The sequence below is a fragment of the Mirounga angustirostris genome, unplaced genomic scaffold, assembly GCF_029215605.1.
Source record: "Mirounga angustirostris isolate CCGP_5_RB_7025 unplaced genomic scaffold, mMirAng1.0.hap1 SCAF_9, whole genome shotgun sequence".
NCBI lineage: Eukaryota > Metazoa > Chordata > Mammalia > Carnivora > Phocidae > Mirounga > Mirounga angustirostris.
This window is the reverse complement of record NW_026991717.1, coordinates 107,670,348-107,689,021: the sequence shown is the minus strand read 5'-3', so window position 1 is coordinate 107,689,021 and position 18,674 is coordinate 107,670,348. Positions and strand designations below refer to the sequence as shown.

The 18,674-nt window shown below is 42.1% G+C and overlaps 2 protein-coding genes across 2 annotated transcripts in view; one reads left to right on the top strand and one right to left on the bottom strand.

Annotated features, from left to right (window-relative positions):
* The first annotated feature begins 701 nt into the window (after nt 1-701).
* Nucleotides 702-5,646, top strand: GPHB5 (glycoprotein hormone subunit beta 5). Its single transcript, XM_045901001.1, has 2 exons — nt 702-905; nt 5,458-5,646. Exons 1-2 carry the CDS (start codon nt 702-704, stop codon nt 5,644-5,646), a joined length of 393 nt encoding a protein of 130 aa, XP_045756957.1.
* A 4,532-nt stretch (nt 5,647-10,178) lies between these two features.
* RHOJ (ras homolog family member J) overlaps nt 10,179-18,674 on the bottom strand; it is an 87,118-nt gene continuing 78,622 nt past the window's right edge. The window contains exon 5 of the mRNA XM_045901000.3: nt 10,179-18,348. Within this exon, the coding sequence (XP_045756956.1) occupies nt 18,202-18,348 (147 nt within the window). The 3' untranslated portion in view covers nt 10,179-18,201. The remainder of the gene's footprint in view (nt 18,349-18,674) is intronic.

The window sequence follows — 18,674 nt, the reverse complement described above, 5'->3', positions numbered from 1 at the left end:
CACTGAAAATATGATTTTGAGCAGGCAGGGAACATGGCACCAAATACTAGGGTATCAGATCTAGGGATCTGAATAAAAATAATTTGTGTATTCATGGAGAATGTTAGGATATGCATTACTTTTGGTGTGACTCATATTTTGTATTTATTTTGAAGAGACTGTTGGAACAAACCTAACACGTGAGTCAAGTCCAGCAGTTGGGTAGCAATAAGAAAAAGCCTGAGGATGCCCTGGGAGGAGTTAGGGGTCTAGTGAGCACAATGGGTCCATGAAAACCATGCTGGAGTCAGAGGAAAATTTGGGCACCTATGTTGGTGTTTGTGGGCATTTACACTTTCTTGGCTCATTTCTTCTGAAATGCTAAGTAAGCAAAATGCCTTTGACAGTGACCATCATATCACTGGTCGCCCCTTGGAAGGAAGCTGGCTCTCTTTTTAATTTAAAAAAAATTTTAAGACTTATTTATTTGTTTCAGAGAGAGAGCAAGAGCGAGCACAAGTGGGAAGGGCAGAGGGAGAGAGAATCTCAAGCAGACTCTGCTGAGTGCAGAGCTCGATGTGGGGGCCCGATCTCATGACCATGAGATCACGACCTGAGCTGAAACCAAGAGTCCTTCGCTTAACTGACTGAGCCACCCAGGCGCCCTGGGAAGCTGGCTCTCTTAATAAACTCTCTTTCCTTTCCCTCTCTGGAGGAACACCATGAAGCTGGCATACCTTTTCCTTGGCCCCATGGCCCTCTTCCTCCTGGCTGGCTGCAGCTGTGTCCTCAGCACCTCCAGTGAGGACCTTCTCACCTTTGTGGGCTGTGCCGTGAGGGAGTTTACTTTCCTGGCCAAAAAGCCAGGCTGCAGGGGCCTTCGGATCACTACGGATGCCTGCTGGGGCCGCTGTGAAACCTGGGAGGTGAGTCTCAAGGCAGGAACAGGTGACAAAGCCTTCAGGGTCAGCCGCCTGGGTTGATTCCTGCATTCACTTTTTAAATGAAATGAGGTAGAGTGGGGCATTCCTGTGGATTTTTTTTTTTAATGACAATTATTTGCTGTTCTCCAAAAATAATCTGAAAAAAGCATGATCTTGCCCCTCTAACAAAGCATTGATAAAATTAATATTTGTATTTACATAGTGTCTGTATATGTGGGAACCATCTCTGGGAGGTTGAGATGTGCTATTATTCTACCCATTTTACAGATGACACGGAGGAAATCAAGGAGTGAGTGACTGCAAAGTTATGTAGGCAGTCAGTAGAAAGTTGGGAATAAATCATTGGTTTAAGCATGTCCCCCAAATTTCTCTATATTCTTCTACCTGTGACATAGCCAGCCAATTAACAAGAGATAGACCTTAAGCTGTCTAGCAGGTGAGGGTGGGTCCTCAGTTCTTCCTCAGTGGCTCGTGCACAGTGTTGCCCTGCCCCAGCTCCCCACTGCAATTTGGGGGGACCTCAGGGATTGTCACAGACATATCCACAAAATCCCTTTGTATTCAATGATATCCAGCCTTTTAAGAGGCATCACGTTTAAAATGAGGTTAAAAATCTTAGACAAAGTTAGAGCCCTACTGGGCTGAGATGAGGAGATGTTTGCAAGGTGGGAAGAAAAGAGGCCCATTCAGCATAGAATGTCCATCACACCGTGGAGTGACTGTTGACTCTTTGTACTGAGGCCCGAGTTGGTTACTAATGAAGCTCCAGCTCTGATTTGTCACCCCAGTTCAAAAACCTTTTAATGAGCAAGCACCCACTATTAGAAATTCCAAAGCCAACTTCCAAGGTCCTCAGCAATATGAAGTTTGCCCATTTTCCCAATGTCTACCCATGTCCTGAGCTCTGGTCTTGTCAGATTGATTTTGAAAAGTTTTATTAAACACCCCTCATGAAATCTCACATTTGGTCTTTTTCTCATATCCCTTCTCATTTCCATCTGTTAATATTCAATATATTCTTTGATGTTTGTGTCCAGGGCCAACTCCTTCCCTAGAGGTTTTCTGACTCCCTGGTCAGCCCTGACTCTAGTTTACCTTTTGTCTTACTTTTCCCCACCACACAACACTAGATTCTGTTTTTTCTTTTTAGGAGACGAGTTTCATTCTTGTGCCTTTGGTAGGTCTTGTTGAAGTGTCATGTACGAACAAGACATTCAATATATATTTGTTGAATTATAAATATAATTTATATTTATAATTAGATAGAGGGACTGACCTCTATCTGGAGTCATACATCTTTTAGCCTAATTGATGCCAACTTAGAAGTCCATGAGCACCACGAGAGGACAATGCCATGAGAAAAAATAGCCATCTATTCAGGGACTCAGAGAGCAACCTGCTGTCACTTGGATAAAATTATGGCCCAATGAATGGATTAGGTTATGGTGATGAAGTCTCCAAATTAAATAAAACTACTCCACCTAATTTGCTGTATTTTTTGCAATATCCAGGGACATAAGACCTAATAGCTGAATGGAAATTCAACTGCTAAGGATACCATGACTGTGACTTGACATCAAACTTACTTGGGGAACTTTGACATCTTCTCATATTCAAGGCTTGGCCTGGCCATGCCTACTCCTCCTCAAAGTTCATTTCTCAGCTCTTTGGAGCTCTTTCTGGGCCCAAATTTCAAACTGTGTTTCCTTCAATTCGGCTCACTTTCCTCTTCTCTTTAAAAATTGATGAACGTCTTTAATTGGATCCTGGTCACTCACAGGAGGTCAGGGACTATGTTCTCACTGGAGAAATGGAAGCACCAAGACCATTAGAGAACAAGATTCTCCTTCATGTTAGCCAGCTTTTATTTATGCTTTACTGTACTATATGTGCAGGGAGGTTACTTACAGAAAATAAATAAAAGAATGAGGTTTATTTCCCCAGTAATCTGAAAGTTTCTGAGATATAAAGCACTTATTTTTGGGAACTTAACTGGAGAGCATGTCTAAAATGAGGATGTCTGTGACAACAAAGTAGCTGGATTTACGAACTACTTCAGACTACTGTGGCTGGAGCAGAGCAAGGAAGGCAGCAAGGCAGGGAGGCCGGAGACATAGCAGAGGGTGTGTGTGCTCATGGCCTGGATTTAGGGTTGCCAGATTTAACAAAACAAACAAACAAACAAACAAACAAAACCCGCAAAAAACAGAAACAAAAACCCAGACCAAACCAGACCATGATGCCAGTTAAATGTGAATGAGAGATAAACAATTGTTTTTTTGTTATAAGTCTGCCCCAGGCAATATTTGGGACATAATTTACACTAAAAAATTTTGGTTGTTTATTTGATATTCAAATATTACTGAGTGTCTTAGATTTTATCTGGCAACTCTGCTTGAGATTCCAGATTACTGAGGGTAAGAGGACATGGTCCAATGCTTCCTGAAAAGGAGAAGGAAGCAGTGATATTAAATTGAGCTCTTCCACATAGTCCTTAGCAAAGGCAAAGCCATCATTCCCATGATGTTCAGAAGAACTTAATCCTGGGCCTCCATTACACATATTTTCTGTACCCAATACAAGTGAAGGCATTGTTTTTTGAAAGCTTGTAAGTTGCTACTTTTATTATTACTTCCTTACTCTTACAACAGCTCTGATAAGAACAAGAGATGGCATTTACTGAATACTTACGTGGTGCTGGGCTTCGCGCATTACATATGTCATCCTACCTTATCTCTATAACGAGGCTGTGAGGTGGAGATTTTGTTTTACAGATGAGGAATCTGAAGCTTCGAGAAGTTAAGTGGACTTTCCAAAATCTTCAGCAAGTGGCACAACAGGGACCCAAGGTTAAGGGTCTGATTACAGGATTTGAAATTTTTCTTTTTTTTTTTTACACTCTTGCGGTCTTTTATTTATTTATTTATTTATTTTTACACTTATCCTGCCATGAATTCATAGGGAATGCGTTGCACCAGTTCAGGCTCCTTTCCATTGGTTCTCACAAAGCGTGCTTCTCTGGGTGGAGCAGGCTGGCGCTTCGGTTGAACCCAAGTACCTTTCTCTCGGCTTCCTTCTTCTTCTGGTCATTTTCCTTCATGTGCTTCAGGAAGCTTTCTCGGCTCTTCGAGTGCTTAACGTGCTCTGCATGTACATTCATCCTCTTGGCAAGAATCTTGCACTTAACCTGTTTGTTTATAACAACAGCAACAGCAAATTGGATAACACTGTAGACTCTTCCAGATTTGCCATGGTAACATTTGGAGGGCACTCCTTTTTGAACAGTGCCTGTTCCCTGGATGTCCACAGAATCACCTTTCTTGTGGATTTGCCAGTATGTGACCAAGGGAACAACTCCATATTTTCTAAAAAGCCTAGAGAACATAGAGCGGGTGCCTCTCATTTGTGTTGGTCATTTTGGCGAATTACTGGAAGGTGGGGGTTCCACTCCAGGGCTTGAGATTTTAACTACTATTTTGTGCTGATTTTGTCATCTCTATGCTCTTTATAAAATTATCTTGGAGTTCAAGATTTATAAAAGGTTGAAGGCAGAAAGTGAATCCTTTGATGACCAGAACAGCACACAGGGCATTCTGAAACCTGCCTTACTCTGTTTTCTGTCATTGATTCAACAATAATGATTGAGAACTTCCTGGGTGACAGGGACTACTCTAGGGAGTAGAAGCGCAGCAGGGGGTAAAATGGGCAAAAGTCCCTGTCCTAATAGAGGTTCCTTTCTAGAGTGGGAGAAACACAACACAAATAAATACAATATATAATGTGTCACATGGTCATGACAGGTGCTACGGAGAAAAGAATAAAGCAGGAAGAGGGTGGGGCATGGCAAGCTGTGGAGGTGGGATGTTGCGATTTTAAAGAAGATGGTCAGGAAAGGTTTCTGTGTTGAACAAAATGGCAGGCTGGTGAAGGAGTCAATCATAAGGGAGAAGAATGTTCTGGGCACTGGGATTAACAGGCAAAGACTCCAGAGTGGGACTGAGGAATAATCAGGAGACTACTGTGGCCGGAGCAGAGCGAGGAAGGCAGCAAGACAGGGAGGCCGGAGACATAGTAGAGGGTGTGGGTGCAGGGAAGATGATGGAGGGTCTCGAGGGTGAACATCTTTGACTTTTACTCTGAGTGAGATGGGACATCACTGGGGCTTTGAGCAGAGAAGAGGTAGGATCTGACTTAATTTTAAAAGAATCGCTCGGGGCTCCTGTGTCATAAAGAGACTATAGGGGGTGCTGGTAGAAGAGAGACTCGTTAGAAGACTTTTGCAATGATCAGGATTATTCATTTGCTACATATTTACTGAGCACTTGCTATGTGCCCTGGGCTCTTTTGGGAGCTCAGGATATGGTATGGAAAGGAGGTTGCTGCTTTCAGGAATTTATCTTCTGGGAAGGGAGAGATTTCACAGGTAAACAAATGACTAGCGAGTTAATTTCTGAAAGTGATAAATGGTACCGAGAACAAGAAACAAGATGGTATGTTCTAATGGGTTCCCTGTTTTCTACCGGGGTGGGGACAGAAGCCCATTCTGGAGCCCCCCTACATTGAAGCCCATCATCGAGTCTGTACCTACAACGAGACCAGACAAGTGACGGTCAAGCTGCCCAATTGCGCCCCTGGAGTGGACCCCTTCTACACCTACCCCGTGGCTGTCCGCTGTGACTGTGGGGCCTGCTCCACAGCCAGCACGGAGTGCGAGACCCTCTGAAGCTGGTGTGGCCGGCAGAACACAGCTGGAGGCCTCGAGCCTCACGGATGCACCGCACGGCCAGCACGAGCAGCTCTCCCCCTGGATTCGAACACTGTCTAATTTTGACCACCCCTGTGGCGGTTACCTGTCTCCCTTGGGTCCAGCTCAGGCACAAGGCCCAGAGGCAGCCTGCCGATGCTAAAAATGCAAAACAGTATCTGTGTTTTCACTGCAATAATTTCTCTGGTTCACATACTTGCAAATTATTTTGTCTTTACCTTGAATCTCAGAACATAATTTGCATATATCACAATCCTCCTCCAATTTGGATTTATAATATGCCAATGGTTTAAATGCAGTGGGAGTAATTAGGAAATGGGTCTAGAAAGTCTTTACGTTCTCATGTTTTATTTAACAATTGGTCTGCAGCTAGATGTGTGATCAAAGGGCCAGAAATCAATAAAACCAATGCTTCGTCCTCATGCCCCCAAAGAAAATCCAACTGCAAGCTTCCTTCGAGAAAATATTCCCTTCTGGTTTTTAACTGAGCACTTACCTACACAAGAAACAGAGACCGCTCAGATTAAAAAGGGAGGGCAATAGTAGCTGAAATTGAGAAACGTCTGGTTCTGGGTGATTCTTTTCCCAAGCAAAATTCTCAAAGTCCTTAATAAAGAGGCCCCTTTGTGATAAAAAAACAAAAACAAAAACAAACCTTCAGAAAAAAATATGTAACTAAAGCCATCATTTAGGTTTAAAGATGTTGCAGCTCAACTCTGGTTTTAGACTCATGTGATGTTCTCCTGAAGCCAGGCCCAAAATGATTAATCACAAATATTCTTTTCCATTTAGCATATTTTAAATTTAAGTTGTGATTTTTAAACTCGGAAATTTCGCGCGTTTGTCGGGGTAAAGCTGCCCTGCTGTCTCAGGGTAAGTCTGTGATGGTCTAGCTCTTGCGCTTTCTAAAATCTTACAGCAGCTGATTCTCTGTGACTTTTTTTTTTTTTTTTAACTCTGGTATTATGCAAGTGTCTTTAATTCTGACATTTTGGGGTTGAAATGAACTTTGTTCCTTTTTCATGATATGCCAAGAAAATCTGTATTAATGCCAATAAAGCATGTCCTCTGTCTTTTGAATTTATGAAAACTTTCAAAAAAGTCTTTTTAGTCTTTAATATACTTTAACAATAGCAAGCACCCTCAAAATGAACTTCAAAACTACTTTTACTTACACATTAATTTAGGATGTCACGTTTAGGAAGGGACACAGAAAAGTGACTGACTATATCATGAGTCCCGAAGGTGGCTCAGTCGGGACTCAGACCCCTGGCATATCCCAGCTGGGAGCCGGGAGCCCTCCTTGAATGAGGAACGGATAAGTCTTCATGAAGATAGTAAAGTGAATGTTGGGATTGATGGTCGAGGACGGGGATGCAGAGGCAGACATCTGGGGACAAAGGACATGAGCAAAATCCATCCCCGTCTTTAGTGCAGATCTGTTAGCAGGCAAGAAAGTCATTCTCACATAGAAAGTCGTTGAGTGATTAGGGACAACACGGGGTGGCCCCTCTCAAGTGTTTTCAGCCCATCCCTAAGAACTTCCCTCAGAATTTCCTGATAGGAAGGGCTGCTTCTTAAAGAAACTTAAGGAAGAAAAGCAGGAGCAGTAAGGGCTTGCCACAATCTGAGAGAAGGTGACTACAGCATCCGTAAGGGGCACGGTGGGAAACAAGGGATACACTGCAGCGGGATATTGAGGACAGTTCAAGGAAGATGCTATTTAAATGCGTGGGCAGAGTTAAGGAAACCAACAAGGGGTGATAAAACACTCTGAATACTGTTTAGAAGCAATGAACATCCTAGACTGAAGGAGAAGAGGGAGTGATTATCAGACCCCGGGAGAGTGGAAAAGGAATGCCTGATGGGAGCTGCAATCTTTCTTAGGATGACCCAGCCAGCCCCAAATCGAGGCCTGGTGGGGAGGGAGGTGGGGGAGAAAGTACCCCAATCTCACTCTGCTCCACACCCTGATTTTCAGCAGAATTGAATGGGAAGGGAGAGAGCAAGAGAGCAAGATTCAGTCCAATAAATGTTGGCCTCCTGGATAAGAGTTTTTTTAATGGGCACATTCTCCCATGAATCAGGACTAACATTCTTACTAGGGCACCTGGGTCTGGTCCCACTGAGCTGTTGGGATGGCTCTTTAAAGCTTGGGGGAAACGGTGGCTTATATTAATGGAGAGAAGATGCCAGAACTGGGCTTCCTGGTGTCAGCAGAGATGAGAGGGTCTGGGATAGCAGAGCCCAGGTGATGACCTATAGCTGTAAGCGAAGGTGAACATAACTGCTGTCAAGGGCAGTGAAACCGCAAGAGCAGTCAGAAGCCTCTGATCTGCAGGATCTATGGTGCTGGTTAACATTCCACGGTGTCCCTGGTTCATGGTATTAAAGAAACTAATATATATAGGTATCAAATAAAAAGAGTGAAATACCTTTCTCCATGCTAACCTTGAATCTTTTTCAAAGTTCTTTCTTCCCACTTCCTTTCTCCCTTCTTCCCCCTTCTCTCCCTCCATCCCTCATTTCCACAATATTTATTAACCCTAATTTTGTGCAGGGCACTGTGTTTGGGAAATAAAGATAGAAATATTGCTACCACTGATGGATGTTTTTACTCTAAGCAGGATCCTTTCCATTAATTCTTCCTAATTCTTATGTCAACCATGCTCCTAGGCAGTGTAATTGCCATTTTACCATTACCACTATATAGATGATGAAAGTGAAGCTCAGAGAAGTCAAGTAACTTGCCCAAGATCCGACAGCCGATAGGCTGCACGTGCCAGGTTTCTCTGACCTAGAACCAACCTCTTGCCATTGGACCGTGATGCCTTTTTGGAGTGCTCCTTCCTAGTCATTACTGCTTGGGCTGAAGTCTTTGAAGTTCTTGAGGTTAGACTATCCTCACCCCTGATCAGCATGTTTGAAGTCTCTCCCGGAGGTGGCTTGGCGCCAACTTGGGTTGTTTTATGGAGATTGCAATTTTTTCTACTTTCCTGTATAACCTTTAGGAAGATAATGCTTTGCTGTAGCTCCGATCAAAGCTTACAGCAGGAGAGATTGAGGGAGAAAAGGAGTAGGAGCCTCAAAGGGAAATTCAAAGACACCTGCTGTGGAAATGAAGGTTGTGTGCTCTCACCTGATGGCAGTGTGAGCACCGGGTGCAGGGGAATGATGGTCCAGTGCCTTGAGGTGAGCTCTAGATAAACTCTCAGCAACTCCTTGCTCCCGAAAATGTGTCTATTTTGCAATTAACGAAAGGTAAGGAGAAGGGGAATTTCCTGAAATTTTTTTTTCTATGGGAACGTTTTTGAATGAAATGTATAAATTCTCACAGCTCATTCTACTTCTAGGTTTATTAGCTCCATTGATTGAAGTGGTAATTCATGCTTCCCTTTTTTCACTGATTGGGAAATGAAAGAGCCACCAGGAGAGTACCAAATCTTGCTGCAGCGACCCAATTCACTCTTCAAATTATTTAGGTTTTAAATGTAATAGAAAGCATTTCTGGGATCATAAGTGAGTTGTATCTCTAACTGAAAATAACACAGCATTCATTAAAATGTTTATTTTATAAAGTTTCCCAGAGGACTGCTTGCCTTCTTCACCCAGATGTTTTCTATAAAATAATGTGCACCTTATCTTTTTTAGTTTTCTTCAAAACATTAAAGCAAATTATTAAGAAGTAACTTCGAAACCATTCTTTAGCAAATTCTGCAAATTTTATTTTCTGTTGAAAATTTCTACTAGTGAAAGTTTACGTGGAGTAGAAGAATTTTGGTCATTCGTGGCTAGATGAATCTTCTGGGATTTCTTTTACAATGAGTTCCCTTTGTTTTATTTTCTTATTTTTTGAGTTCCCTTTGTTTTAATGAATGAGATTGTTTGGAATTGTGTACAGGGAGATCCAGAATGCTTAGTGGCTGGTTGTTGTGATCCTGGGGTATCTGAAGACCTCTGAAGAGGTGATGTCTAACAACAAGAAAAGAAATAGGGAAAGGATGAGAAAAGGAGCAGGTGCAAAGTGCTGTAATTGGTAGTGTATGACAGAGACTTGGCTCCAATGTTAAGGAATTTAGAGGGGTTATTCTATCCTCTGTTCCAGGTCCTCATTATCAGGAGTAAAGTAAACATTTCCTAAGCTCTTTCGCTTTATAATTGACTCTAAGTTCCCCTGACTGTACAATTTCATTAGCATACTGAATAATTGAGTTTTGTTTTTTTTTAAGGTTTCCCAATGTACTGGATCATATATACTTTGACCTTGATTGTGGGTTACTAGGGCTTTGGGAAAATCACTCAAACCCCAAATACAACCACTCCCCAACCAACCAACAAACAACATTCCCTCAAAGAAAATATTTTGCTTTAACATAGAATATCAATATTACCGAGATGAGAATGGTAATATTCTTTTGGTGATGTTGAAGATACAATTACCAGCAAGAAATATAGATATCCCTGAGTCACAAATAATATACAACTTAAAATTATTTAAAAGAGCATTTATTCACTTAAAATAAATTTAAACTATGCATACACAAAAAAGGTTATGATGAATTAAGAATTGTCATTATCTCGAGGAAAGATTCTTGCAGAACTATGCACTTAAAATAGAAATTTAATCCTGTTACTTTGCATGTTCTTTCTACAGGAAATGTATGAACAGATCATGCTTTCTTGACCTCTCTGTGTTGCTCCTGCAGAGATTTCTACTTATAAATCTAGGTATGTCTACAGCATGACGAGGTACACCATCTAAGGGAGGTGATCTAAGATTCTAGGTTGTTCCGAACCTCCATCTTCTGTCTGAAGATATGAAATCTGCATATCAAGATTAAAATATTTGGAGGGGTGGGTAGCCAATTTTACTGAGTGGATTTAAGACATCAGCATTTTAAAATAGGTTGGAAATGTTTTTAAGAGGAAGATTTTGTTCAGCTTTTAGCTCCTGCTTGAGCCACCTCAGGAAGCTAATGCTGAAACATTTCCCTATTGAAACATAAATACCAGTTAATGAGAAATAAAGTCCAATTGAAATGGGATGCAAATTTCAGCATTACCAAAATCTGAGCCAACTTCAGGACAAAGCCAAAAAGAACTTATGTGCCGTCGGTTCACTCATGCCAAGCTCTGTGCTGTACGCTGCAGACGAGGGGAAGAGTGGGCTCTGATTGAGGGGTTTCCCTTCTTTAGCACTTTATTATTTCCATGTGCTTAATTTAGTAGGAATAGTTTTTATTCAAAAAAGGTGGCTCTCAGATATCTTGGACTGGGATTTTCTTTTACTCTTGCCATAAAGGGCCTGGAAATCAAACATTTAAAAATTGCGAGGAAATGGATTCTTGAAGAGAGATTGATTGTTGATGCCAATTTTCTTGCTCTATTAGTTTCTTATGAAGAGAGAAAACAGGCTTTATTGTGAGGCCTGGGGAAGAAAGTGAAGGGTGGGTGTGCAGGGCTGTGGCAGTCCCTGGTGTAAGGAGCACTTTTTGGCGGCTTGGACCAGTGGTTTAAGAGCAAGAAATCAGGGATACATTTGCAATAATGAAAATAATCTTTGGTAAGATTCTATTTTGGGATTTGACTAAACCCTTCCAAGAATGCTGACCGCTTTTGGTAGCCAAACTGCTCCCATATGTAAAAGCTGTCCCAGTTTACAAGTAACTTCAGTTTAAAGGAATCTTGGGACACCGGTGGGTTCCCTCAGCCTAGAGCGTGAAGGAGGACACCTGATTTTGAGTACCAAGGTCAGAACTCTGTCAGCAGTGTGAAGGGAAGCCTGCTGCCAGACGGGGAAGGTCGTCCTTCACAGAGGAGGTGGTCCCCGAATGATTGTATCTGCACAATGACATCGGGTCATTCTGGGTTGGAATCGCTGATCTCCCAGCCAGATAACTAGTAGGCCATTTGCAGGTACAAAGGAAGTGATGACCCTTGTGCTTTTTCTTCATTTGTTTGAGGGTAGGTATGATTTGCCTTCAGAATTTACTCGGCAACAATGGGATTTGAATAAGATGATCTACTTCCACATGCGTGTGTTTGCGTGTGTGCGTGCAATTTTTAAAGAGCTCTTGTACATGGGGGAGGGGGCGGGTGTGTGTGGGGAAATCAAGTATGGCTCCCAGTGATGTTTAGTAAAAATATATTGAATAAGTGAATACAACTCTGGTCTGTGCATAGGACAATAAGGATATAAATCTGTGGAAGGCCCCGCTGAGAGGACACGTTTGTGGTCAACCCTTATTTTGGCATCTAGAGCACGTCTTAAGCAATGCAGACAGAAGCTTCATCCAAACTTTTATGCCTCAGAAATTTGTTTTATCTTCCTTTTATAAGTTCATAACTTCCTGTGATATGAATCTTTCTTGTTTTTTCATGGAAAATAGTTTTGGAGGGCATTTTTTCCTCTCTCCCTTATAAACACCAAAAAACCTTGAAGAACAGAAGTATTTCAGATTTAGCAGATCTTTCAAACCAGATGCTGCTTTTTCTGCTTTTAATTCCAAAATAGGATTATTGCTTTACTGCAGCTGTGCATCACATGACAGGCTTCTGGAAGCCTTTTTATTCACCCAATAAATGCGAACAACAAAATATTAGCCCAACGAATACCCAAAGGGTAGCATCAGAGGGACAAACAAAGCGGATGGTCTCTTCATCAGGCAGCTACACATTTGGATTTAACAACTGGTGGTGGGTCATCTCGTCGATCAGTCCCTCTCAAATTTTAATGTGCAGGTGACCTGGGGGGTCTTATTAAGTGCAGATTTAAAATGCAGATTTGGATTCAGTAGGTCTGGACTGGGCCTGAGTTTCTGTAGCACTAACTGGCTCTTCCACAGTGATGCGGACTATTGGTCCCTAGGACACACTTGGAGAAGCAAAGGGCTGGATGGTTTCCCATTCTAACGGAGGCCTGGGGAAGGCAGTTTGCTCACGTGGCTGATGAAGACACCCTCAGAAAACTCAGAAATGAGAGTAGGAGAAAAAAACTATTTAATGACTTTAACGTCAGAACATGGCATAAAGCAAACTGCAAGGTTAAAGAGAACGTGAAATAATATTCCATGAATTACAAAAGTGTACATAGAATAGCCGTTACATAAGAAACAGGTTGTAAGAAAGGCAGTCCTTCCCTTGTCTATTGTTCCCCCTGTAGCGATCACATCGGGAACAACATGGACTGTTTCAGGTGGGATAAAATTCTGCTGAGATGTACTTAAATGGTAATTACTGTTTACTCAGGGCAAAAAAAACAATTTAAGCCAGGTGATGCAAAGAATGTAGAATTCATTAACCTTCCTTCCCATGGTTCCTCTAGGAGAGGATTGCTTTAAAAATTTGAGTTAAAAAATGGCAGGTGGTGCTAATTTTAGGTATTTACAAAGCTGTCCCAAACATACCATCCTGCCATGAAAGTCTTACTATTTCTTCCTGAGAAGAATTAACAAACTCAAAAGACGGGCATGTGCAGGGTTACTGGGAAGCTCGGGGAGCTAATGTGGCTTGTACGGTGAGACTCAGTTCTGTGCCTTGGGGACCCTCTCCTCATATTGCCCCAGACATCATATCCCCTAAACCACTGATCAGACCCCGTTCGTCAAAGATAACTGCATACACTGAGAGGTTCGGAGGACATGGCTGAAGATACAACAAAATCACTCTGGCTATAGCAGCAAGAAGCTTCTGAGCCACTGCAGAACTCAGGACACAATGCGATTACCAGGGTAGAACATGTTTAAAGCACACAGGCACAAAACGACTCTGGATTTTGACATAATATTCCCTAAGGAGAAAAAAAAATAGATTGTGACCAAGACAAATCATGCAGCTTTCACTCTAGTTTCCTGTCCTGGAAGTTAAAAGCCAAGAACTGTTGTTGAACTTGCATCCCTGAATTCACAGATGAGCCAGACCCTCCTTGACTCATTCCTCCCCTAACCTACAGAGATCTCCGACGAGCGCTGCCCAGCCTCTGAAGCCCGAAATACCTCTGTGTGGAGCTCAGCGTTTTCATCTCCTTTCTGGGCTTTGCTGATACTGAAGCACCAGGCATTGTTGCTTTAGCTCATGTTTTTGAGTTCTGTTACTGTTGTTGTGCATGCTAAAGGCCATCGTTCTATTCGGAGATAGTCCGCTGAAGATGAATACATACCTTTTATACAAGTTACTGTCTTTCCAGATATCACAAAGTCATCCTTTTCAGATTTTAAGTCATGCTAGTGCTTAAAAAACTTTCAAGATAATTGATTCACTCATATTCCTTGGTAAATTTCCCCCATCTGCTCCATATTAGCAGGGAAGGTGTGAGCATGATGACCCCACCACATTGCTCCCAAAGACCCAAAGAGCACTGTCCAGAATTTCAACATTTTTAGGGAATGGTGAGGTGGAATTATCTAGAATTATCATATGATGAGCCCTCTAGGCTGACTCTGGAATGCTCTTCACATGAACGGTCCTCCTTTCTTCCTTAGGGCTCTGGAGGCCAGGCAGAACTTAGCCCCTGCCTGGGAGAATTGTCAGGTGTGTGTGTTTTGCCTTGTGTTTCGTTTTAGTTTTCTCTCCATTCTCTAAATGATTCCTTTTTAAAAGTACCTAATTTCCTTTGTAAGAAACTCGGTTTCCCCCATCTTCTTTTTCCCTTTCTGTTCCTAATGGTTCTTGAGATGAAAATATTCTGTTGAGTTTCCTTATTTGTACTTGGGCAGCCTACTCAATGACTTGTAAGAGAGTAGCTGGTGACCTGTGGCTCTCACCGTAGAGAGAGAAGGCACATTTTGCATTCTGGCATCCAAACATAGAGGCCGAAGACATAAAGGGCTAGATAATCATCTCCAGCATGGTGCCAAACATTCCTTTAGAGCAAACCTCAATTTCTAATCTTCTATCACTTTGGTCTCATGGATGAGTTTGCCTTTGTGAATGCAACACTACATCTTTAAATGTTTATCTCGGGTCAAGTATTTCTTTTGAACACTCTACTTGGCGAGGTTATTAACTGCTCACAAGAACCTACACCCTACATAATGCACATTTTTGTTGGCCTCAAGTTTGGGGTTTAACTTTCTTTAATTTCTCCTAAAATTGTGAGCATGGTTGTGATTGCCCCTTTACTACCAGTTAAATATTATTTCCTCGTTGATGGTTCTATGAAAATTGTGCATGGTTACTGCATCTGGCACTTCTTTTATGGACCAGAAATCTTCCAAATGGTTCTTTGCGTATCATGATCAGACATATTGTTATTGGAGTCTCAGGACCAAAACTTCCTTCCTGTCATATGTGTATGAATTATTTTTTTCATTTCCCAGTTTACTGCTTCTTGGTTTAGGCTTGCTGTAGTTATTGCATTCAGTAATTGTTCTTTGAGTATACCTTTTCTTGGCAGAAATCAGCCCAGATTACTTACCGTGACAAGGCTTTGACTCTTGTGGTAGTCTTTTGTGTTTCCAAAATAGCCCAGGGAGTCCATTAATTCTGCCAAATAACCAACCATTTAACCGAGAAAAAAAATATCTGTCAAACCAGCTACTTGATTACATTGCTGTATACTGTGCAATTAGATTGGGATTATAGTACATTGTATATTGTGGATTCTAAGCATACTGCAGATCAAATTCTTGTCTCTACGTAATTACTAGTGTGATGGATTATCTAATTTATAGTGGCCTAAGTCATGTATTTGAAATGGGGCCAAGATCTGTAGGATGAACAAATGCAACTCCAATAATACACCTGCAAAACTATAACTTAGTATCTGTGATAATGAACAGATTACAGTGCGGAGTTCAGGGCTCTGGATGAGAAGCAGAATGGCTGAGGTCTGTTCCAGCTCTGCCACCACACATTTCTTTTGACCCATCCGGACTTGAGTTTCCTCATTTGTAGAATGAGGGAGTTGGACTATATTTTCTGGGGCCTCTTCTAACTTTGAAAAGCTAAGATTCTACCCTCCAGTGGAGATTGGCTGCCCCTTCTTGACTTTGGCAGATGGTCAAAGGTCAAGGATCCTTCTTCAGATCCTTCTTTCAAATCTCTTCTGATCTTTGGCTTCAGAATATAGTTTTGTTTAATCTTATGGCAGGAAATGAACTACCTCTTGCCATGAAACAGGGAATACATAGTTAATTTGGTGGAATGACATTCACTCATTTAGGTCACTTTGTTCTTCATCATTTTATTTAATAATGAGCTCCTGTGATCTTTAGGAGCCTCTCCACGAAGACACTAACAGTCTCTCTTCAGGTTCTGGTTCTAGGTGAGAGGATGATCTTCTCACTGTGAACGAGTTAATCCCCGTGGTCCAGTAGGGAGGTGATGGCCTGGGGAACCACTCGCCTATTGGAAGCACACATCTGGAAAATTCTCCTTGGTGGAGCAAACATACAGCTCTGACTTTTTCATCCACATTAATGAGAAGTGAGGAATGGCCCCTTTAGTAAGATGTAACTATGCAATAATGCAACAAAGCTGGCTAACACAGCATTCCATTTATTACAGGGCTAAATGCTCATTATTGTTTGTAAAGAATGAATCCATAACCTCTGCAGAGTTATAGTTTATGCACGGTTGATTTCCATTTACAGAGGAAGAAAGTCCTATTTGTCTCTAAATGTCAAGCTTTGACTTACAAAACTCCCGTTTTCTTTTAGTTTGGGATATGTGTGTGTGTGCGCGCGCATGTATGTGCGTGTTTAAGAAAATGTTTAGCAACTAGATGGGAGAGCAGGGAAATAGGTCTTGCAACGTGGAACAGGGGAAAACTTCTTTCAGAAATTCTAAACAAACAAACAAATCCAAACAACTGAGGGGATGTCATGGAAGGTCTTAACAGAAAAGACCCACATCATATGTTTCTTTTTTATGGATTTCCTCCAGGAGCAGAAGGGACAAGAAAGACTGGATTTTTCCAACAGAAGGAGTGTGAATCCGGAAATTGTTATGCTAAAATCGGTGTAATTTGATGCTGCAAAGAGGCACTTTGCTTATGCAATTGAAATAAAAAGTGAAGTGCCTACCTGGGTGTTTCCAAGGTAACTGTAAACAAATAAGACTAATTAGGAGACTTTATCGTCTCTAAATAAAAGCTAGGAAATAATTCACTCTATGATACAAGAATCCCTGGCTGTTTGGAAGAGGCATATGGAAAGGGCACATCATTCTTTACTGGGGGCTTTTACTTTCCAAGACCGAAGGTCCTGTTCTACAGAACACAGCATTTTGAAAGCGGGGATAAACAGATTCAGAGCTTGGTACCCGCAGATCCATCCCCTAAATGCACATTTGGGACAATGAGTGTAGGAAATAGGGAGAGGCAATATATTAGTACCAGCTGCACTTGGAAAACGTCATTTAGTTCCTTAGAGTTCCAAGGGGACCCAGCTGAGAAACCCTTCAGGTTGAAGCAAGTGGAAATATGGAAACACTTTGCTTAACCTTTGAGGACTTTTAAACATTTACTTTTTCATGCCCCATGGCCAGGTCTTTCTTTTAGATCAGGTTGTTATTGGGCAAGGGAGAAAGTGAAATTAAGGGAGGAAAAGGGCATGAGCCCGGGAAGGGAGGGAACAGGGAAGTTCACTTTGCTGAATAGAGAATATTTTAAAACCTAGGTCTGCCATATTCTCCCCCAATCAGTTTGATTAAGAAGCAGAAGTACTACTTTCTTGAACACAGTTCATTTGTAATTTGCCATGACAATATAAATATAGAATAAAAATAAGGCTACCCATCAGCGAAAGCATTTCCAGGGTGAATCTTTGGCAAAAATGTGGCCCCGCAACAATTCAGGTGGTGTTTCTCTTTCAACCAGATTAAAAAATCTTGGCTTTGTACATTTCCAAAAGTTGTAACATTTTCTTGTTTTCTTCTTACAGTCAGGCATTCAGAGGTACGTGTTGGTTCTAATAGCTTTGGTAGAAACAGGCTGAAAATGGAAATGAATAAAAAATATTTTGTCTTTAGGCTAATTTGGTATGGACTTGTAAGGCCTGAGTAAATTGGTAAATTAGTACATTTCTTAAAATAATACAAATAAATGCAAGACGCATAGGTCGAACAACAGATTCAGAAAACAAGGTTAGTGTAGTATTCCTGTGTTTTGTAGAAGACACGGGGTAAGGCCACCAATACAGGAACCGAGTTCCTCTTCTGGTTTCTTGGGGATGGTTTCCTATCCTCAGCCTCACGTTCGTGGAGGGGACACGCAAAACGCAGCATGGTCTTTGCCTTCGTTTGCAACATGGTCAGCAGCGTCGCTGGGTGACCTCCGGCGGGCTCAGCATTCTCACAGGTTGCGCAATGTGGACGCTTCGGGCTGGAAGGGGGGACGTGGCAGCTGGTGCGCTGTGCTTGCGGGTGGGGATGGGGGCTCCCGGGGTGGAGGAGCAGGGCTCCGTGCAAGGGGACTTCCTCTCTGGTCGCGCCCTCCTTCGTGGCTTGAGCTTGGTCTCAGAGGTCGGCGCCACTCTCACCCTCAGGTGGGTGGGGGCCGGTCCCCCAGCAGCCTCAGATAATTGAACAGCAGCTTTGACACTCAGAGCAGCGTTTCTTCTTTTTCTTGGGGTGGAAAATGGTGAGGATCGCTTCATCAAAAACCGCTTTGAGACCTTTCTGAGTTAGGGCCGAACATTCCAAGTAGCACTGTGCTCCGATCTTCAACACAAAAGGGAGAAGGAAAGGCGTGAGAGGGAAAGAAAAGAGAAGAGCAGAGTGGGATCAGCCCCTGCCCAGCCAAGCGCTACCTCTGCTTGTCCCACAAACAGCCCTGGGGTTGTTTTGTTTTGTTTCGTTTTTTTTTTTTTTTTTTTTTTTTTTGCATTTCCATTTGCATCTACTACCTTCATTTTTACTTTCTGATATTAGCAATAAATGGCTGTGGATTGCTTTTGGTTAAGCAGTAAGTTCTGAAAGTGAGCCATAGCCAGTCATTCCTAATATAAGAATATAACAAATGTAAAAATTGAGAGAGGATTCAAAAG